The 24,751-nt window shown below is 28.2% G+C and overlaps 1 protein-coding gene across 1 annotated transcript in view; it reads left to right on the top strand.

The window, feature by feature from the left end:
- Nucleotides 1-24,751, top strand: part of POSH (SH3 domain containing ring finger posh) — an 82,544-nt gene that overhangs the window by 34,838 nt on the left and 22,955 nt on the right. Inside the window, exons 8-14 of the mRNA XM_075378872.1 lie at nt 1,193-1,413; nt 2,760-2,835; nt 5,606-5,781; nt 7,481-7,645; nt 7,918-8,078; nt 10,543-10,677; nt 22,068-22,225. Of these exons, the coding sequence (XP_075234987.1) occupies nt 1,193-1,413; nt 2,760-2,835; nt 5,606-5,781; nt 7,481-7,645; nt 7,918-8,078; nt 10,543-10,677; nt 22,068-22,225 (1,092 nt within the window). The remainder of the gene's footprint in view (nt 1-1,192; nt 1,414-2,759; nt 2,836-5,605; nt 5,782-7,480; nt 7,646-7,917; nt 8,079-10,542; nt 10,678-22,067; nt 22,226-24,751) is intronic.

Genomic DNA, 24,751 nt, shown 5'->3' with positions numbered 1-24,751 from the left:
GCACCACATCTCAAAAGCTTCTAATCTTTTATTCTCGGGAACTCCGGTCATCCAAGTTTCACTTTCATATAAGCTATACCCCAAACATATATTTTCAAAAATGCTTTCCTGAAGTTTAAATTAATTTTTGATGTAAGTAAATTATATTTCTGACTGAAAGCTCGTTTCGCCTGTGCTATTTGGCATTTTATATCGCTCCTGCTTCGTACATCTTTAGTAATTCTATTTCCCAAATAACAAAATTCTTTTACCTATATAGTCTTTTCTCATCATATTTTTATATTCAGTGGTCCATCTACTTTGTTTCTACATGGTATTTTAAAACATTAGTAAATAGTAAAAAAAATTCTCCTCTCTTATAAAAAGGAAACATAATAGATTATGTTAGATCTTAATCGAGCCAAATTATTCAGGCTGCCCTAAAACTTAACTGTCATCATAATAAATACATAATTTTTCTGCAGTGTTAATGAAAAGATGCCAGTTGATGTTATTAAGTAATGGAGTAGCATAGAATGGCTTTATCATTACACAAAACAAAGTTAAACCCGTGCATATTCAAGGTATGCTATACGATATCTGCTTAATTTTTAATGTTTGGTTATTTGTGTGTGCATCTATTGTAATGCATGTAATTTTTTTTTATAAATGATTATATTTTAGTCAAAATAATGGCTGTATGTGTTTTATCATGATTACAATAATTTTTATTTTCATTTCAATTTGACTTACTCTGGCTGAAACATTTTATTTGAGTTGATAAGTTTATGTCTTATCTATAACTTAGAACTTTGTAGGAAAGAAGTAATTTAATTGACATGCAGCATTTTAAGCGTAAGTACAACCTGTATATTTATAAACTCAGAATTGGCTCCATAAACAAAGAACTGGAACAGTGGTATCAACACCTATGTATAATCTTAATTATATATAAAATAAAATTATAATTATTGTTTTATATATATATATATTTATTATATTTATGTATTCTTTTTTAACCTCCTACTAGAAAAGTAGGTAAATCAAGGTATATTCGTTAATATACTAATTTGGATTAAGAGCAATTTGCCAATATCAACTTTCTGTAACATTGAAAGTCCTCTTTATATTTTTGGACTAGGTTAGTGAAAATGACATCCTTAGTATGAAATATTACATTCTCAATTTATGTTTATTTATTGTCTTTTTTCAGGGTTCAGACAGCTCAAGTTCAACAACATTGACATCACCATCCTCTTCATCATCATCCTCGACTACACCTCCTACTTCATCTTCCAGTACAGCTCCATCTTCTCCGACATCACCACCTCAACCTCCTAATAGTAATGCTTCACATGTGTTATCACATCCTCATCACAAACGACACAGTTTTACTGCTCTGCAACAACCTACACAGTCGCAGAACAGTCATAGGTGAATGTTTACGTGTATTTTTCTTTGTTTTATTTGTTAATTTAATAAATATTCTTATTCGGTTTCTGCCTGGCTGTTCTCTTCTCGGAAAGTTGAGGTAACATGTGTCCCCTGAACAGTTTATTGACTAGATTGCATTCAGATGGTGATAGCCATTTTGTGCCACTGCCTGTAAATGTGCCCTCAGAGACCAATTTTTTAAGTTCTCTAGCCTTCTTTATCATCAGTAGATCATTCACATACTACTTGGTTATCGCTCAATTGTTGCTTGTAATTCTAGGCATAGTTCCTTATTGGATAATAAGATCTGGATTCTAATGTTTTGAATTCTTTGTTTTATAAGGTAAACTCTTTTCATCGTCAATCAGGAGATGAGAAACTTCTTCCTTGAACTTGAAACTGATGCGTTTAGAAATACCTAGCAGTTGTTAAGTGTATTATTGGTAATGGATTAAACATATTCCTTGTTATAGTATTAGCTGGGAGGTTGCACTGTGTTTACTGCCAATTAAGTTTTCAATTCTGATAATAAGGGTGTACTACAAATGACTTTCTGTGAACTTGCTAGGAGTATAATAAGTTTCAGACAAAAAATCTGCAATAATGTCATTCTGTAATATTCTTCTGATATGATTAAATATGATTATATCAATTGATAATCATGTAACACGCAAGTTACTTCTTTTAATGTCTTAGGGTTTAAAATACCTTAATAAGAACTTAATTTTCCTTTCTTTGTAATAAAATTGAGATCTATAATAAGTTAAAACGATGTTACTAAATTCATGTTAAGGAATAAAGTTTGTTAAAAAATCCTGTGATCTCAGTTCTAATTTTTGTACAAAAGTAAAACTAGGATTTTGTAAGAACTTGTGAAGTAAAAATTATAAATCGTTGAGTGAGATTCCTAAGATTAGTGGGCTGCTTACACATGACTGAATGGACCTGATTGAAATGTAAGTTGAATGGCTAATGTATGAATAATGAGCTCAACAAGAATTATAGAGTAAAGAATATCAATCGGTAAAAAGAAAGAATGAACTAGAGAGCGGTTTCAAAAAAATTTGTTTGTAAAATAATAATAGTTTCAAAGTTGCTGGTGGAATTTATACAAGTAAAATTTTTTTTCTCTAGTAAATGTTATTAATTACAGACAACTTATACTGAATAAAGTTTTTCTGATTATCTGCTCGCTAAACTGAAATTCTTGTAGTAATGTCAGCTTCATCTGAAAGAATTTCTGTGTTTTTCCATATATAAGTAGTTGAAGTAGTGTAATCATTATAAAAAGAAGACAGTAATATATTTAAAAAAAAGTTTAAGTGATTAATTTTGCTTTTTTTCAGACATTCTGCTGAAATATTGAGCACAAGTGATAATTCAGGGCAAGATATTAGCACTAGCGGTCCTCAATCTTTGCAGGTATTTTCTTTTAATCTTTAATATATTTTCATTAAGCGTGTTTCCTCTGTACTTTATATTTGTTTTTAAATAAATTGTTTAAATACCTGTAAAAAGATAGATAATAAATAAATAAAGTAGAAGGTTAAAATCGGTTTCAAAATTGAAGATGATGGCGAGAATGACTAATTAAGTTGCAAGTTTTTAAAAACTTCATTTAATAAATTTGGTTTTATTTAAAGTGATAGACCGCAAAGATGTAAGAATTCTCCTACTTTAACTAAAAGAATTTCTGTGTTCAGTTTACATGATTCTTTTCATTAACTATTAAAAAAAATTAATTGAAAGCAAAAATGAAGAATTTTTTTTGTTCATCTGAATCACTAAGGATCACGTTGTTTAATAATTTCACACTTCTTTTGTTTTCCCAATATTTTTTCATTTTTTTACTTTGTTGTTTTTCTTTCTTGGTCCACTTCCTGTACTCTTCTTTGAAAACTTAGATTATTTTATTCATTTTCTTAATTGTCTATTTAAACAGGTTTGTTTTAGAGATTTTTAAAGTTTGAAGATAATTTTCTACTTCTTTAAACCAGCTAGTTTTAATAGTTCTACTGTTATAAAAGTTAAGTATTTGTTTTGTTAATCAGTTTTGCTCATTGTGTAAAATGTCAATAAGATTGTAATCATATTTTCCTGATCGTATCTTTTATTTTGTCTACATTTTTATAAATTTCTGTTTCACTTTTTAGTTCATTAATTCCGTCATGGTAATTGAGTCCATCTACGTTTCTTGAAATTCTTTTCTCTATTTTAAAAAGGTATGAAAAATTTTGCAAATATTCAGCGCCATTAATGCCTCCAGAAGAATAACTGTTTTGTAATGTTAGATTTTAACATTAATGTTAAAGTGATTTTTTATTATATAAATTTCACGTTAAGTTGAACACTTATGCTATTTTTTTGCATTTGCTCTTCTAGTGCTTCCTTTTCTAGAGAGTTTGGTATTATTCTCTGAGGTATTTAAATTTTGATACTCTTTTAATTTCCTGATTTTCAAGAATTTTTAGTATTTTTTTTTTTTGTTTTATTTATCGTTGGAGAACCATTTTGTTTTTTCAAAATAAATTTGTAAACCTGTTTTATTAGCACATTCGCTTAGTTTCTGGACTTTTAATTCAAGCCTCGTCCTTTTTTTTTTGCAAATATTCTGATATCATCTGCGAAAGTTAATATAGTATAAATTGTTTTTATATCCCATTTTAACATTTTCTGCAATGTTTAATTTTTCAAGTTCTTTCTTCCATTCTCTAATTACTTTTTCTAGAGTGCAGTTGAAGAGGATTGGAAAAAGTCCATCTCCTTGTCTGACACCTGTTTTTATTTCAAATGGTTCAGAATAATCTCCAAGAAATTTAATTTAGGATTTTGTATTTGTAAATGTTTCTTTAATATGTTAATTGTTTTTTTGTTTATTTTAAATTTTTCTAGTATTTTAAAGAAAGACTTGTGATGTATGGAATCCATAGGCTTTTTGAAAATCTATAATAAATATTGTAATTAATTTTGAGTTTCTAATCTTCTGGTTCTGTAAAATTTATTTTAAATTAAATATTTGTTCCGTACAACTTTTTCTAGGTCTAAATTCTCCTTTTTATTCCCTATCTCTTTTTCTATTATCAGCTGTATACTGTTTTAGCGACGACGCTTTGGACAGAATTTTATATGGGACTGGTAGAAGTGAGTTTCTTTTGTAATTATTAATATCTGGTTTATTTCCTTTTTTATGGAGTGGGTGTATTAACGAGTTTTTCCATTTTGTTATATATAATTTTATAACACCTTACCAAATTCCAATTTGATTTCCTCGAGCACTTATGGCAATTCTGCCATCTTCAAGAGGAATATAATTATGATTAACATATATAAAATGTGTAATTGTACATATTTAAATTATATATATTTAATTATATATATATATATATATATATATATAAAACAATTGATCGTCATTTTGTTAAAATTCATCAGAAGTTAAAGTTTTAAGACTAAATGACTACGTCTGTATTGTAATAGTTTCTCAATTGGTATGAGAAACTATTTGTCTTATAACAATTGAAACTGATTGTCTCATCACAATTGAGAAATTATTGCAGTACAGATGTAGTCACAGACTAAAACTTTAACTTTTGATGAATTTAAAAAAAATGACAATCAATGTCAATATTGTTTGTATATATATTTTCAAAATAATGGTGCTGTTGTTAATCAGTATCTCATTTTCATCTTGTTATCACGACTATTAAATTTTATCAGAGATGTATGTTACAGTTTTCTAAATAAACAGCAATTTATAAGGAGCTAGAAATACTGGGATTCTTTTGTCAGCATGGAACAGTCTATAAGCTGGCCAATTTTATATACTGATATTAGAAATAATAAATTTATAGAATATATTCACTAGCCTATTAAAGAGTCACTATGATCTGAGATAAACTGTATGAGGCGAGAGTAAAACAGTATGATCTCAGCGATCATTTAATATAGCCATATACATTTTAAAGTAGTGTTATATGCATTTTTTGTATTAAATTGAGAAAAAAAAAATTACCTACATTTCATATTAGATATGTAGTCTGTCAAAGTGTCCAGTGACAAATAAAGTGAGTTTAATCAACTTTCTCTGGTGAAATTTAAAGTCTGATAATTCTAAAATATCATCCTTTTGTTACTTTTATATAAAGTTATTTTATTTTTTCTAATATTTTGTATCGATTTTCATGTTTTGTAGCTTAATTCTACCACAAATAGTAGTAGTCATACTGAGGTTAATCAGAGTTGTGGTTTACAAAGATCAGGCAGTCAGAGACATCACAGATCTGCTAGCTCTGAAGCAGTACCACCCCCTCCACCACCACCTCCACATCCTACACCACATACGCATCACACTTTACAGCTACCTGCATCGTAAGTTATCACATTTGTTGCAATTTTTAACATGATTTATTATTAACTAAATTTAGAAAATTAACTAAATATATTGTTCTAAGTAGAGCTGTATGGAATAATTGGCATCATAGTGGTACAATAATTATGTATAATAATTCAGTATCCTAGATTTAATTACCGCTTTTATAGTGTGTGTGATTTTAAATATATCTAAAAATAAATTGAACTTTATGTATGAGTTTGTGAAATGTTGACCGAAAAAGTCTGTATACTGAGAGGTATATTGCCAGTGATTCTTTACATCCTATGTGATGTAAGATTATAGGTTTATTGCAATAGATTTTGACGTAGCCTGATATCACTTGATCCAGAAGTTTATCTCAGAGAAATGAATTTTATTTAAAGATGTATTGAGTTCAACAGTTTTACTTGAAAGACCATTGGTAGCGTAAAGAAAATGATCAATAAAGAACCTAGCAAAAAACAGCTAATAAAATTTACTCTGTAGCAACAAAGAAGAAGGATCAGTTTAAACGTGCACAAGAATTGCACATTACCTACTGTATAGAAGCTGGGTAAAAAATATTAAAGAAAATCATAACTATGACCATGTAATTGTTATATCCAAGAAATTAGCTTCTATCATTGGGAATACTTAAGGTAAAACTAAACCAGTTAAAAATGAGTGGGCATGTGTAGATTGATTTGTAAGAATTACAATTACAAAAATTAGAATATGTGGGGCAAACTAAAAGAAAGGTTACAAATAGTACAAAGTAACATTTGGCTGATTATTAATATAGGAAACTGGAGAACTTGATCATAACTCATCATTACCGATAAATGGTCACAGAATTAGTTAACCAGAAAAACTTACTTGATGAAGATGGGAGATTTAATTGTTAAAATAAAATGTACGGGACCAAAATCTAATAACGATTTAGTTTAATTATAAAAATCTTTCTGTGAGAGGTTTCTGTTGTAAGAAAATTAAACTATTATTTCAGATTTTATATTTTCTTTAAGAGGAAGGTTATGTCTTTGGTTTGTTGAAAGTTCATGTTATCTTAGTCTTTCTTGATGTAAATATCTTTTTTTTGAACTTGCATTAAGTCATGTTAATAATCTAAGTTGAGAATTTGGTTTAGATTGATTTTCATTTAACTTTCTGCTTTCAACTGGGATTTCTTTTAATATTTTGTAGTTTTTTTTAGTTAACAATTATTTTTAATTTTTATGTTTAGTTAAGGCTAATATAAAATTAGTTTAGGGTATAAATTTTGCTCGAGTACCTGCCTGTAGTGATTCTTAAATAATGTTTACTCTTTATAAATTATCACCGTGATTGTTCTTTCCTTTATTTATTTAGTTAGGGTTTTTTTTAATATGAATTCTTCACCTGATGATTTATAATCCAGCGTAGTCATACATTGTCACTGAAACAGAAATCTGAGTATTTGGCTGGACAAAACTTGAAAACAAAGTTTTCTGAACCGTGTTTTTATAAATTTTAGTTTTCATTTAGCAGTAGAACATATTATAAAATCATACGTTTTTTCACGTGACACCCTGGATATATTACTATAAGCCTGTACGGTAATAGTTTTATCTCTTCTTTTTTTTACTGCAAAAAATATATAAAAGTCATAAGTTTCTAAAAATTCCGTCATTCGTTTATATGAATCCAAAATTATTATTCCTTGTCTTTTTGTTTTAGGTATGTGGCATTGTATCCGTATAAACCACAAAAATCGGATGAACTAGAATTAAAAAGAGGCAATGTGTACACAGTTACAGAAAGATGCCAAGACGGTTGGTTTAAAGGTACAAATAAAAATCAAAAATGCGGTGTCTTCCCTGGAAATTATGTTGCACCTGCTAGGTAATTTTATATATTTAACATTCATTTTCTTTACTGTCGCTAAATATTTTGTAAACATAAAGATCATTGTGATTTATGTCTTTCACATAAACTCATACTCTTAATTGTTTTAATTATAGATACATTATTATAGGCTATTAGCAGCTAAAGTTATAGCCTTTAATTTTGGTTGTAGATTATGAATATGTGTATGTGTATCTGTGTGCGCACATGTGTGCATGTTTGATAGATAATTGAAGAATTGATTATTTTTATTTTTACTTGATCGATAGGTCTTTACCTGCACTACAAGCACAATTAAGAGGGCTAGGTCTAGGTCGTACAGCTATTGGAAGCGGTTCACCTCGAAACAATCAGACTCCAATGCCATCACCTGAACCTCGCAGTTATACTAGACAATCAGCTACTGCAAGACATTTATCTGCTGGTGCTGGTTAGTTGTCTTCTATAAATTAACACATTTTTCATTTAATTTTAATTACTAAAAAAATGAAAAACCATTTTTAAATGTTTTGCTATATCTTGCAAAGGTGGTGTTGGTTTTTAGATTATAAAGAAATTTAGTAATATGTTCTCAGAAATGAAGACCTTTTATTTTAATAAGTAACGGTGGAATTTTGATTTTGTTAGTATAATGCCTTTTTGTGCTTGGTCTGCATTTTTTCTAAAAATTCAAACCCATTAAATTTGCTGTAATCTTATAGGAAACAATTTTTGAAATTTTAAGAGTGAAATTGTTTTGTATGATTTGCAAGTTCACTTTGTATTTTCATGAAATCTTTTCCAAAGGAAGGATATGTATTTATTGCATTCTAGAAATAATGAACAGTCAACAACCGTATAAAGAAGGTTTACCCTTTGTAGTCTAAATTATTTCTTATTAAGTAAAACTGGCTATATGCAATGTACTGTACTGTTTTCAGTTTTACTTCATTCCCACAATCAGTGTTTGTTCCTCATTTTTCAAAAAATTAGAAGAATAATGTATTTACTACAAACTTATTACTTTTTATTGAAAGTCTCAATAAAGTTTAAGTTACATTCTAATATTTTTTTTTTTTTAGGTAAATTCATGTTAAGAAATTTAATCTCAATTATCTAACTAATTATCTAGTTGTATTATTTCATATTTTATCTGGATAAAACATCAAATATGTTACAGTAAATGACTTGTATTTCACTTTAAATAAAATATCTATAAAAGGATTTTTTTGTATATTTTAATACAGTTTTTAATTTTTCCTAATTGCTTTGTTTTTTCTGAAGAATTGAAAATGTTGAGGATTATATTTGCGCTTCATTAATTGGATATTAGAGGGAAAAAACAGTCATGAACATGAAAATGCAACAAAGATAGAAGTATAGCTTTACAGATAATATAGAAGACATTATTAATTTCTTTTGAATAATATTTGGATAGGTGATATCTAAATCTGATGGTGGATATTGAGTAAAGTTGTTGCCTGTGGTTTGAAATTAACTCGGTGAACTTGTCCTGGCTTGGAATTGTTTAAACTTCAATGTTTTGAGTTTCTTTATTAAATTGCTCGATTATATGTGTATTTCTTCTGTTTTTTAATTTTAAAAAATCTGAAAAAAATTACATTTTTTGAATGTTTTATTTGAAGAGTAAATGATATTTTGGAGACAATATTTTTTTTGTTAATAAAATAGTATTCCGTGCTTTTTAATTTATTTTTTCCATCTGGTATTTTAAAAATACTTTTTAACTTTACTGAATATTTGGTGTGGTGAAACAAAATAAGACATTCAAAACAATAATAAAAGTTTCAACAAATACTATTGCTTGCCCAAAAAGAAAAAGCTTAAATCAGAAAGTAGGAGCTTGAATCAGAAGGAATAAATAGATTGAATTGCTACTTGTAGTTGCTGATGTTTTATTTTCCAATAGGTAACAGAGGGATACAAATTTACAGTGTTGTGAAAATATTAACAATATTTTCAGAATTAGTAAAAGATTTTATTGGAAAAAAGAAGTTCCCGAAAGAGAAAAGGATGACTGTATAAATGATACATTCTTATTCTTTCTTTCACAGCTGATGACAAAGTCATCTGTTTATTTTTAAAACATGCTTCCTTATCTAGCTTGTGAATTACACTTGCTTGATGACATATGTCCATTACAGCCTATGCTACAGACTGTTAAAATGTGACATTACAACTATTAATTACATAAATCGTAGGATGCAACTTTTATATATCCTAAAAATTCATTGATTTCTGATCAAAAAAAATAATATTTTTGACTTCAAAGAATTTTGAGGTTGTTAGAGGAGTATTTGAATTAACATTCGAGTGTCACAATCCTTGTAGTTCTTAATAGAATGCATAGAAAAGTGCGGTATTCAAAACCATTTAATTAGTGAGTTTTTGAAGCTCATAAAATTTGTTACATATAGAGAAGTTATTGATTAATATTATTAATCTTATTGATTAATAAAATTTCTTTTACTTAAACATTAATTCTTTCTATGTCTATTAACAAATATATGAACATTGAAACTATGTTATCTGAAAAACAGGGACTAAAAACAAGCTATTTTTATGTATAATCTTCTACAATTTCTTCAGATTTTCTTTGATTATTTGCATCTTTGAATAATAGTGTAGAAAAAGAAGCCTTAATTTAATGTAAAATGTTTTTTATCTGTCACTTGGATCATGAGGAAAAAGTTTTTGAAAATAGTGTTTTTTTCATAACGGTTGCTATAATGTTAAGGTTTTATAATTTTTTCATTTGTACTTATTAGTTAAGTAAGATGTTACTTTAATTCTGCATTAATGTAAGATATGTGGCTTTGGTTCATTTTTCTTGTTTACTCTCAATATTTGTTAAATTTTTTATTAAACTTTAATGTGGTAAATGTAACTTACAGGTGGAACAAATCCCCCTGAACTTCCCCCTAGATCTATTAGTCCTGGAGGTGGTACATGTATGCCATCTTCATGGCACGGTGATATGTCTGGTGTCTCTTCTAATAGGACACACGCTCCTCTTATGACGACTTCAGGTATTAATGTGTACTAAAATATGCCTTCGTATTTTTGTATCTATGCTGGTTTAATACTTTTCTTTCTTGTTTTCATCGTATTATTTTCTTTCTGGTGTTTAATTTTTATTCTTTTTTATTTATTTATTTGCATAATCATCTTCTTGCATTCATGGGGGTTTTATTTGATTATAACCGTTTACTTTGAATTTGTTATAATCTTTTATGTTTCTAATCCTTTATTTTTTCTTTCGATTTTTTTATTTATTATAGCTTTGTAAGCAGTTGGAATGTTGCTTGTTATTTTACTAGCCTTCTTGTTTTATTTTAGATTTCAAAACAAACAAGTAAATGCACTGATTAATAACATGAAACCCATACCCTAATAATCGTGGTATTATTGAATTGTGCATGCCCAGTGAATTGGGGGTTTAACTAAATCTAATGTATAACTTCATTGCATAAAAAATATTTTAACTTTTAAAAATATTCTCAAAATATGTAACAAACTAAATGCTTAAACAATCATATGTTATATGTCTAAAGTTTTAAATTAGCTACATCATAATATGTTTTTCAATTAATTTTTTAGCATCTCAATTTTTCTTTTTCATAACCTTTCATTTCATTTATTTAGTTTTCATTCTCTTTGCTTTCTTTTTATTGTAAGGTCATCTGTAATCTTTATCATTTAACTACTTTTTATTTTTCATCTGCTGACTTTCAAATGGTCTCTCTCTAGATCTTGACATTGCTGTTCATAATTGCTTTTCTCTTAAAATAACCACATCATTTCCTGTTATCTCTAAGGATCAAATCATAAAGTATGCTGGGAGTTTTGTATAGATTTGTATTAAAAAGGGATTTATCATTAACAACTAGGCATTATTTGACCATGATGTATTAAGGTAATTGAAATAGTATAATTATCCTTAAATTAACTGTTGTGTGAAATAATTACTTTTAAACACCAATTATTAATTCCATTATAGACTATTTTAATAGGTTTTTTCAGACATATTTTATCTATATTGTGATTCCTTTTATCTGTGTAAGTTTTTTCTTTGTAATTTCATTTTATTCATATTTATTCTTTTACGCCTTAGGAGTAGGTATCCGGTTGTTCTGGTTTCAATGATATTATTCCATCTTCTACACAGTCGTCCTAATTGTCTGCTCTTCTGTTGCTCTTATCAGTCTGCTTTTTGAAATCTAGAGTTGTCTGTTATTTCCATGTAGAGTCCATTCTTTTTTTAATGTTCATTAATGGCAACTTTGTGGAACTACTTTCTGATCACCGAGTTCCTGATTTCATTTCCCACAGCACAAACTTAAATCACTGCAAAAATTTAATTTCCAAATTTTGGACTCTAGTCTTATTTCTTTTTCTCATCATCCAGTTCCTCAACCTCTGCATATGTGTTTGTAAAACCGTATAGTTTCTTTTTTTGCTTTTGTTTGAAAGTACAGTGTTATAATGAATAGATGTTATTTCAGGTAACTTGATCTGGTTCACAAACATGTCGCTGTTGAAGATTATATAGTCATTTTCAAAAATCCCATGTTAAGGTTTATTAGGAAAAGTGAGGACTCAAGAGCCTACTTTCTCCTCACTGAATCTAATATAAGGTTGCATATCAACATGGCAAGCCTATTGAAATGACAGTGAAATTGTAGAAGTGACACTTTTACTGTTAAACTTTTACAATGAAAGTGACAGTTTTACAATAGGTAGTGAAAAGTCACATAATTTTTCTCATATAAAGCAGTTGGACTGGTGTTTCTTGTACTTCAGGTTTATTACATTTATCAAAACCATGAAAAAGATTAGAACATATGACATAAGGTAACATTAAATTAATATACTCATTTTTTCATATGTGTGTGTGTGTGTGTGTGTGTGTGTGTGTATATATATATATATATATATATATATATATATATATATATATGTAGAAGAAGAGATGTGTTAACCTATATCAATAATTTCTTGATTATGCTTGATGGAATACTATGTTATTTGAACATAGTATTCCATCAAAAAAGTATGTTCAAACACATTTTTCTAGTATGAGGGCAGCTGAAATGTAATGCAAAAAATGTTGCGTAAAACAAGTGCTGCCATTGTGTAGTCCCACTTGTTTTAACACTCCAAAACTTGTTGACCCATGGTGTCTCATTCTCCATCAGCCATCATTGTTATGGAGTCAAGCTATGTCAACTCATCTAAACAACATCAGTAATTGAACTTTTTACGACAGAAAAACTTAATGCTAGTGACTTCATTGTGGCTTAAAAGCGATTTATGGTGATGAAACTGTTGATCAAAGTACTGTGATTAGACTGCCAATTAGGAGTGCAATGGAAGCTGCTATACAATGAAGCTGCTTCACAATGCTATGTCAATGCTATGACAGAAACTGTCAATGCTATGACAGTATAGCATTGACAGTTTGTCAATGCTATACTGTTAGTATAGCATTGTATAGTACTGTTAGTATACAATGCTAGTATACTAACAGTACTAGCATTGTACTGTTAGTATACTAGCAGTACACTGAGAAGGAGCAAGAGGAGTTGGATGAATAGATTCAAAACGATTGTTCATCAACAGACAATGCATCACCAAAACTTGCATGTGTCATTACAAGCCAGAAGAAATGACAGAGCATGGAATTCTGGCACTATGGTTCGCCACAATCAAGAAAATTCAAAATATAACCATCTGAAAAAATCCTGTTGTTAGTGTTTTAGGATTCTAAATACACGAACATGATTGACTACCTGAAAGCCGGTTCGTCTACATATTATATACTATACATAGCGGTATTAAAACGCTTTAGGATATAATATAATACACAATGTATTCAACTGCTGAGCCTCTTGTGAAGTTGAAATTTAAACCTGTTCCATACCCTGCATACTCAATCAGGTTTGGCAGTCTGTGATTTTCATTTCTTTCCAGGATTAAAAAGGGTGTATTTAAGGTATTCATTTCACCATGGATGATGAACTGAACAATTCATTGAGGTTATGGATCAAAGAAAGATTGCCAGCATTTTTCATTGACGGAATGAGAAAACTGGATAATGGTTAGGAGAATGTGTAAGTGTAAATGGTGACTATGTGGAAGAATAAACATAAGATTTTGTAGCAAATAAAATGTACATATCTATTTCATTTGTAAGTATTGGGTGAATATACAGTACATTTCAGCCACCCTTCATATTATACTTTCAATTACATTTTTTACTTCTTAAGGACAGAAAGCTTAAGCTAAAGCTAATGCACTGCTTTAGTCTTAGGATAAGATTTTTCCATACAGTATTCTCAGCTTGCGTGTAATTACTATATTAATTCTGTGTTATCATTAATTCTATAAACAAGGTTTATAAGATTACATTATTCTTTCATATTGCAAGGGATGCATTTTTAATGTTTTATCATACCATTTTGATAAATATTGAATAAAAGTGCTACTAGATGTTAGAGTTGAACCCTTGTCTAACTAATAGATTTCTTTACACAATTTATTTCTAGCTAGTACAACTACTTGTACAGTTTTTGTATAATTAAATGTCTATTTAGGAAGTTAAGCAATTTGGGTATCTGTGTTCTTCTACATCTTATTTCTCTGAATCACTATCAAAAGGTTTTTGAGAAAAATATGAATGCAAGATGTATTGGAAGTTATATTCTGTTCTTTTTTCAATAATTTATCATATAAAGGTAATTTGTCAGATCTCCCTTTACGAAAACTTGCCATGCCGTCTAAAATGTACACTCCAGAATTATTTTGCAACTTGCTGTTAAAAATTCCCATTATTCCAAACGCTGAATTCAAAAGGCTTATTATAAACAACACACAAGCTTTTCGAATTCATCATATGCAGTTCTTTGTCTTGTTTCATCTTAAATTATGAAAGTATTTTGTTTTCTACTCTTTATGAATTATTGACATTTAAATTATGAAGTTCTTGTGTAGGTTTCCTTTTTAATGATTTGCAGTGTCTTCTACCTTTTGGATTTAAATATGGTCCACTTGAATTCCACACATTTGGATGCTTTTTCTACTATCTTGTTTCTTGCGCCTTTTATCTACATCATATCATAAGCTCTTATAATGTTTAATTTTACCTGGTGTGTATGTGTGCATGGGTGTGTATATTTATATGTATTAAAAATACCACCTAGAATATTGAGATATTCATATTTTACCTTAATTTTTCATGAAAGTAGTTTAGCGGGATCCCGGATCCATAGTCATGATTGAAATAAAGTTACTGTGTAATAAAGATTAAAAATAAAAATATTAAAATAATGAAAATTGCATATTAATTTATTAATAGTGTGTTGCTATCTGTTGCAGTGTTTGTTTATAAGACCGTCTCCCTCAAACATTTTGATGTTTTTGTTTGTATTTATGTACATAATATTTTTCTAATATTTCTACATTTTTGTTAATTTCAGAAATAGAATATTTAATGTTATTACGTGTCTGCCGTATCAGATAAACCTAATTTTATTTTTGTAATTTCTATAATGTTCAAGAATCTAGTTTTAAAGGATCTATTTGTTTTTCCTGTATAAATACAATCACAATCATTACATTTAAATTTATAAATTCCACACAAATGGTTTATTTTATTTTAATTATTAGTTTTGTTTTTAAATATTTTATTTTATTTTATTAGTTTTTTAGCAGTTATTAGGTTTGTATATTTAAAAAAAAAAAAAACTTTATTTTAAGTTTTAGTAATGTTTTCAGTGATATTATTAGTGTGTAAATACTTAATGTATATTTTTTCATACATAGTGTTTTATTATGTATTGGTAGTTATTTTTTTATTGTGTTTTGATTGTTTTTTTATAAATATTATTAATTAAAGTAGTATCTTATACATTTTCAACAATCGCAATGTGTTTTGTGATATTTATTTTATTATTACATTTTTCTTTGTTATTATGTATGTATTTGATTGCTCTATTAATCATATTCATATATGTGTTAATTTTTTGTGACCAAGGGTGATTTGAGATTTTATAAATTGTTATATTATTAGATGTAGGTTTTCTTATATTGAAGTTTCAATTTATTTGGTTGCCCTTTTATATTTCAGTTTGCACTTCTAAATAATGCAACATTCTGTTATTATCTATTTCAAATGTGCATTTTAAATTTTTATTATAAGAATTTAATTTATTTAATATTATCAGATGTTCATTGTTTATTACTGGGTTACACATAATGAGAATATCATCAACATAATGTGTCCATATTAAAACTTTATGTACATGTTTTATAAAACTTGCATATTTAAACCTAATGTATAGGAGTGATGCCATGTACTAGTTTACTGTATAAATTTGTAAATATAATTTTACCATACACAGGAATAATATAAATATTTAAAAAGGTTAATTACTGTAAAATAATACAAAGAATGAGTCAAAAGTATGGAAACCCTTCAACAGCTTAAAAAAACTGTTCCAGATAGAATACTGTAACTTTCAGGATAAAGTATTGGTCAACTGCTTTACCTTTTGATGAGAAATAGAATTTCAACCCCTTCTTGCGGGGCGGCCCAGGAGTTATAACTCAAATATTTTAAATAGTAAACACCCTTTGTGTAATAAATAATTTTAAAGGTTAAGACAAGAAAAACGGTATAAATAAGTTAGCAACATTTTGAATGTTTGGAATGATGTGGTTGAGATGTAAACCCTTATATTTCATTGTGTTTAAATTTCCATCAATAAATATAGGCCCTATCTATCATCCACTAACAATACCTGCTCATACATTTATTTTGACTGGATACTATGTTTGTGCCTCACAATACCAGTGTGGATTAATATCAGTTCAGTATCAACAACTATGGCGATTTATATTGCCAGTAAAAAAAAAAAGTGGCCTCATCACTAAAAACTGTTGTTTAATAAATTAAGATTTGCACAGACATTCTTCAGCAAGTTCTTGCACCAGATGAATTTTGTAGAGTTTGAAATTTTCACCTTTTAATGTTGGAATCTCTAAACTTTGACTAATGTTATGTCTCATGCTGCTGTTCGAGTCAGGGAATGAGGATTCTGAATAAATTCTTGCATAAAATTGATTTATTATTATTTGTTATAGATTTAGGCCTCCTTGGTTTTCCCATATTATTAATGCTTCCTGTTGCTTCAAATCGTTTGTTAGTTGAAACTGTACATTTTGAAATAGGGTTTCAATTATTAAATGTTGCATTAAAAAATTTACAAACTTCATTATACAACCTAACTTTATCACCAAAGCCTCTCATCATTAAAAGTGTGATTCTCTCCTGTTCACTAAGTGACATGTTGATAGCAATGTTAGCAGGTAGCAGAGAAAAAAGTAATTCAGTAAATTGACACAAAAGTTGACTATTGATATTAGTTTTTTAGGTTTTTCTGTTACTGTGTTTGGTGGTTAAATTGTTCTTTGAATTTAATTAGCGTACTGGTCAGTGTGTTGATGAATTATTTGAATCTTTAAAAAGTTTTATTATATATATATATATATATATATATATATATATATATATATATATATATATATATATATATATATATATATATATTATAAATTGATGTTATTTTTATTTCATTTCTTGCTTATCATGACAGTTAATGGAATCTGAATTACTTATACTTTTGAATGGATTTGTCAGCATCTATATATATATATATATTTTTTTTTTTTTGTGTTTTTTTATAATGAAAAATCAACTTGAACAACCCAAGTACAGAATTACAGAGTAAATGAAATGACACTTTCACAGGATCCTGCATCATCAGTTGTATAGATGTATTTATATAAAATATTACATGACAAACATAAAAATTTTTCTTAAAATTAAGATTAAAAGATTAAAATTACAATCATATATACAAAAACATATGAAGTCAATTAAATAAAATAACTGCATATATATAAATATGACATAATTAAAAAATGTTAAATTAAAATAAAATTTAAAAATAAAATAAAATAAATAGAAAATTTATACTATGTAAACTGGTCAGCCAATAATTTAAAGTGGGTTTAAATTATATTATTTATATACATTATGATTATATCTATTTTTATCTAAAAACATGCTGCCGTCTGTTGGCGCTTATATAAGTGTCATTCTTCGTATTCTGTCTGACAGTTGATAAAGTTGGAAATCCTTTTGTTTTTATATATATATATATATATATATTTAAAATGTCCAAATGTTTATTACGAGGGTTATTTTTTTTGAAGGTCCGATCAGTCACAAAATTAAAACCACAGTGAAAATAAAAAAATTTTTTATTTGTAACAAGTACTTAACATAGTTACGCTATTTCTCTACATAGTTGCCACTCTGATTTAGACATTTTTCGTAGTGTGGTACCAACTTTCCAATACCCTCGTCATAGAACAAAGCCGCCTGTATTTTCAGCCATGTTTCTACGCTGGTCTGCAGCTCGATGTCTGTGCCAAAATGTTGTCCTCCTAGCCAGTGTTTCATGTGAACAAAGAGGTGAAAATCGGATGAAGCTAAGTCCGGGCTGTATTGTGGGTGATCAAACACTTCACAACATAAACGCTGCAGGAGCTTCTTTGTTACAGCTGCACTGTGCGGCCGAGCATTGTCATGGAGAAAGACAATGTCTGATGACAACATTCCTTTCCGCTTATTCTGAATTGCCCTTCGTAGACATTGAAGAGTCACACAGTATGAGGCTGCAGTGATGGTCATGCTACGTTCCATGAATTCCACCAAGAGAACTCCATTCTGGTCCCAGAACACAGTAGCCATACACTTTCTGTTGGAGATGGTTCGCTTGAACTTCTTTGGTTTACTGGGAGAGTGAGAATGCATCCACTGTTTGGTTTGTTCTTTTGTTTCTTCAGTTTCAAAATGGAACCATGTCTCGTCCACTGTGACAATTTTGTTCAAATAAATCTTCATTGTGGTAGCGCTGGAGAAACATTAGGGAGGCGTCCATTCTCATTGTTTTGTGATGGTCGGACAGCATCTTGGGAACCCATCTCGCACACAGTTTGCGGTACTAAGTCTCTCACTCGCAATAGTGTAGAGAGCTGACCTTGAAATTTCAGGAAACTAATCACTCAATACAGAAATTGTGAACTGACCATTTTCTCGAATTGCCTCATCCACTCGCTCAACGAGATCATCGGTTGACACTTGCTTCCTTCCCTGACCGCCTGCATCATGAACATCTGCACGTCCTGCTTTAAAGTTCCTGCACCATTGTCGCACTTTGCTGTCACTCATTGAAGTTTCATCAGACACATTACTTATTTGTCGATGAATTTCAGCTGCATTACACCCCTCAGCCTGAAGAAATCGAATTGCCACATGCACTTCACACTTGGCGGGAGATGCTATTGTTGTAGACATGTTTACGTGCTAGCTGCATGTTCAGAACTAAACAAAGTGACGCGGTGTGATTGAAGGCCATACTAGAGACGGTACGCAATGCATATGTGCGAAGGTCAAAGGTTCATCCGATTTTTGCACGGGTTTTTATTTCGCGACCGATCGGACCTTGAAAAAAAATAACCCTCGTATAATTATTTAAATTAAATTTATTGATTTCCACAATTTCCAAATTTGCCCGAATATCAGATACTGTATGTTTGTTATTAATAAGGTGGTCAGCAACATTATATATATCCAGTTTACCATTTTTATAATTTCTAATGTGTTTTAAAAGTGTAGTTTTAAAAGACCCATATATAAGTGTAGTTTTACCCATATATATATAAATAAAATATTTATTTCAATAGATTTTTAATATTTATATATGTATGGTCACAATCATTACACTTTATTTTATAAATTCCGCATGAATTATATGTCGTGTTATTGTTACCTTTTTAATATTTTATTATATGATTGTTTGACTTGTATGCCAGTTTAAATTTACGTTTATCATAAATATTGGTTATATTTTCAACTACATTATCAGTGTATAAATATTTTAAATATATATTGTCAATTTTTTGTGTATCATAGGTATAAGAGTTGTAGCATTATTAATTTTTGAATTTTGTTTTTTGTATATATTATAAATTGAAGAAACATTATAACCATTATGTTTAGCAATTTGTTTTATAATATCTGTTTCTTTGTTTAATTTACTTATATTTTTATTATATTGTGTGTAATCAATTGCTATATTAACCATATGTACTAATTTTGTGTGACCACGGATGATTTGAATTTCTGTGTATTGTCGTTTTATTGGTTGTGGGTTTCCTATATATTGATATTATAAATTGATTATTTTTGTTAATTTTGATGTTGACATCTAAAAAATTTATTTTTCTATTTGTCAATTTCAAAAGTAAATTTCAAACTATTATATGAATTAATTTTATTCAAAATTATTAAATGTTCATTGTGTATAATGAGATTATAAACTACAAAAACATCACCCATTACCTAGTCCACAATAGGATATCATGTGTATGAATAATGCCAATAATTAATTCTTGGACATGATAGCTGATAATGGAAAACCCATTGGTAAAGTATTTTTCTGAATATAATTTTTATCATTAAGTTTAAAGTAATTTTGTTGGTAAATATTTCTAACTATAGTAATAATATAATATAATAATAAACAATGGGTCTTCATTAGTGTACGTCAATTTGTTTTTTATTATTTGAACTGTTTTATGTATGGGTATGCTAGGGTACATATTACTAATATTGTAACTTAACCATCCTACATTTTTCTTCAATTGTTAAATCATATAATTTATTTATGAATTTAAATCCATTTTTTATATTGTATTTATAATCTAAATTCATTTTTATCCTAAGTATTTTATTTATTTTTTTTAATATAATATACGATGGAGCAGTTGTGAAATCAATCAATGGTTGCATAGGTATACCAAGTTTATGTATTTTTGGGAATCCTGTCAATTTTGGTGCTCTTGGTTCAAGTGGGTATAATCTAGAATGATATTTTAAGTAATTTTTATAAGTAAAAATATTAGTATTCTTTTTTTATTTATTAAACTTTTAGTTATTTTTAGAAATTTATTAGTGGGGTCATTTATTTCTTTGAAATTATTTTCTAATACATATTGTTTCATCAGATTAAATATTTTTTTGTATACATAATGACAGGTATCTTAGTTTTATCCGATTTTAAGATTTTGCAATTATTCTTATTTAATTTATTTTTTAATTGGTAAATTACTTTTTTATTAATATTTTTAGAAATTGGTGTGCAAGTCAAATTTTTACTTTTAATGTTATGAATTTTTACTGCCAATGACGTTATATAATTGTTCATATGTTGTACTGTAAAACTGTATGTTTGTTATTAATAACAAAGTATCTGATATTGGACAAATTAGGAAATCAAGAAATTTAATTTAAATAATAATAGTAAAAGTTTAGACATTTAGGAGAGATTTTATATATATAAATACAAAAGAATTTCCAACTTCATCAAATTTAAGACAGAATATGAAGATGACACTTTTATAAATGCAGCAACAGATGGCAGCACGTTTTTAGGTAAAAATAGATACAATCGTAACGTATATAAATAATTTAATTCAAATCCACTCAGTAATGTAACATTGACTGGCCAGGTTACATATTATAAATTTTCTGTTTATTTTATTTTAAAATTTTTTAATTATGACATCATATTTTTATATATGTAGTTATTTTAAGTAATTGACTTAATATGTTTTTTTATATACGATTGGAATTTTAATAATTTTAATCTTTTAATTCTAATTATAAAAAAAAATATATATGTTTGATATATAATTTTATATAAACATATCTCATATACAACTGATGATGCAGAACCTCACAAAAGTGCTTTTGGGGGGAAAAAAAGGTAAGTGTCATTTCATTTACTTTGTAATTCTGTACTTGGGTTGTTGTATACTGGCACAGAGGAATATGGATCTTATAAGTATTGACTTTAGATAAAAGTATATATATATTTGTATACACATGTTATTGTTATGTGCATCTATTCTATGCTTACCATTAGAAGATTTGTTGAAAGTGTTGCAGTATATTAGAGTTCATACTTATTGTAATTTATCAGGTGTAGCATTTTAATACCTAATATTTTCTGTATATTTGTAATTTACTACTTATCAGTATTGTGTTTTCTTTTTTAAAAATAATCACCTTTTAATTTTCTTTTTTATGACTTTTTTTATATTCCTAACATATTTTATGTTTCTTTACCCGTTATTGAATTATTTATGGATTTTCTTGCACATGGGTTATGTTTTTGCATTCATGAAACTTTGTTTTACTCTTTATATTTCAGTTTTAAATGTGAGGAACGTTTTATTTTTTATTATTGAATTTAGTTTAAGCTTTACTTTATTGTTGTTGTGGAAGGCCCTGCTGGTGGTGTATCAAAAGCAGATGGTAATACTCCTGGACGTAATTCACCTATAACTGTTTCCACTGCTGTTGTCGGTCCACCAAATGTATCCGTGACCGTTTCCTCATCGTCTTCTTCTTTAACTCTGTCTGCTGGTAAATCATCTGAAAAGGTAAAAAATATTTTTTTTTGTTAAATAATGATTTTAAAATATTTACAGTATTATAAGAGTTGATTAGATTATAGGGACTTCACTTGGTCTGAATCTGAGAAAGTTTGGATTAAGCAGAAGTTTCTTATACCAAAATTGTTATTCACAATTACAGTATTTGAACTTTAAAGTTTATTAATATTATATAAAGGTTTGTGAATGTGAAATACTCTTGTCAATCTAAAGACTGAAACAAAGAATGTGGGGAAGTATGCTAAGAAAAAATTTAATTTGCGATTACTTTGTAATCTATAAGGCACTTAGCACAGCAGAATGAACATGCAGATTCTCCTGCTGAGGACACATCTGGCCAACTGTTTTTCATTTCTTGTATTACATCTGACTTTATTAACTGTATAAAACACTACTTGTGCAAAGTGGCAAGGTGATTCAACTGCTGCAGTTGATAACAAACTTTGATGTAACAAAGGTACTGTGTTGCTATGGGAATCCTTGTACAGAAAGGTTTGTTGAGAGGATTTAGTCCTCTGCCGATTGCGGTTAGGACATGCAAGAGCTACTGACTAGTTTTTGATGTCAGGATAAAACACTCCATTATGCATATGATGTGACAACTGCTTGCATCACATCCTTGTGCACTGCTTATGTTACATGCCCTTGCATATTATGAGTTTTTAATGTAAATTGCCCAGAAACATTTCACGAATCCTGGGCAATGATAAGGAAACTTTAGACTGGATGTTGTTATTCCTTAGGGCAGTTCGTTTTTACTGAAATATATTTGATTTACTGTAGATGTATCAGTTCTTCATGCTAATTGTCATTTAGAAGTTGGAAATTTTATTATTCTAATTAAGACATAAAATGTGTTATTTATTTGTTTATTACAACAAATTTGTCACGTCCGGGCGATGATAACACCAAAGTGTTTTTTGCCCAGAAAAACAAAAAAAAAAAAAAAAACTTAGCGCAGCAGATAAAAGACTTTTTACTTGTTTCGTAATGTTCAGCTTTATGAAGCAGAAACGAAAGAAAGTGTTTTACTATAAAATTACAGTAAAAATAAGTTACTATTAAAACTACTGTAATTTAATTGAAGGAAGTGTACTTTACGTCCAGCCAGAGTTAATTCCTTTTTGGTTGAGAATTAACTCTTTTTTTTCATGGTAATACAGAATTGTGAAATCAGCTATTATTGAGTATAAAATTACAATTTCCTGGCCTGTAAGCAGCACTAAAATGCTACTATAAAAGGAATATTGTATTGGAATTTTTTTGGAAGAAATGAAAACTCATCATTAATTATAATTATTGCAGTTTTTAATCATTAAATCTTTGGCTTTGAATTGCAATGTATATCTAGTATTTAATTGCCAGTTTGTATGTTAAAAAAAAGATTTATCTTGTAAAATCTGCATGTGATGAATCATTGATGTCGATTGACCAGAAGACTTATCATTGTTACTGGTAGGAAGAAATTTATGATATTGAAAACATATACAATGGTGATGAGACTGTCATTTTTAAGTTTATTGTCATCAAAATGTTTACCTGAATTGATAAATGTAAATAATTTAGTAGTTTACTTATTGTATTTTATGAAACTGTTTTTTTTTTTTTTTTATTTCATTATAATTTGTTTTTAATATAGAGGAATGCAAATTATCTGGATTAAACTTTGTACAGCCGAATCTGGATGATTGGAAAATTAAAAAAAACGGTTTTATCATATTTATTGGACAAAAGGTTACTGAGAATGAATGTACAATAAAAAACACATACATAATACGTTATAAAAATCCAATGAATAGAAATTTGTTAATTAAAGAAACAGAATTATCAAAAATTTTAAATTATCTTACAGTTTTATAAAAAAGTCATTTTTTTAACTCACTGAAAAGAACTTACAAAAACATATTGAAGAGAAATTGAGTAAACTATTGTTACAAAAAATATAATTTCTTAAAATGACAAAACATGGGCAAAATACTATATGTTTAATAGAATAAAATTAGTCAGTCAGTAATCAAAAACATACCTTTAAAAACAATATTTTTTTCTTAAAAACATAATCTGTACTCGATTTAATGTTATTTTATGTTTATCAGCTGCATGATCACTTTTTTTTTGTCTTCAGTTATTTGATTGGTTTGATGCAGCTGTCCAAGATTCCTTATCTAGTGCTAGTCGCTTCATTTTGGTATACCCCCTACATCCTACATTCCTAACAATTTGTTTTACATATTCCAAATGTTGCCTGCCTGTTCAATTTTTTCCTTCTACCTGTCCCTCCAACATTAAAGCGATTATTCCAGGATGCCTTAATATGTGGCCATAAGTCTGTCTCTTCTTTAACTATATTTTTCCAAATGCTTCTTATTTCATTGATTTGCTGCAACACCTCTTCATTTGTTACTTTGTACACCCATCTGATTTTTAACATTCTCTATAACATCGCATTTCAAAAGCTTTTAATCTTTTCTTCTCAGGTACTCCGATCGTCCAAGTTTCACTAACATATAAGAC

The sequence above is a fragment of the Lycorma delicatula genome, chromosome 11, assembly GCF_047948215.1.
Source record: "Lycorma delicatula isolate Av1 chromosome 11, ASM4794821v1, whole genome shotgun sequence".
NCBI lineage: Eukaryota > Metazoa > Arthropoda > Insecta > Hemiptera > Fulgoridae > Lycorma > Lycorma delicatula.
This window is presented reverse-complemented; position numbering and strand designations above follow the sequence as displayed.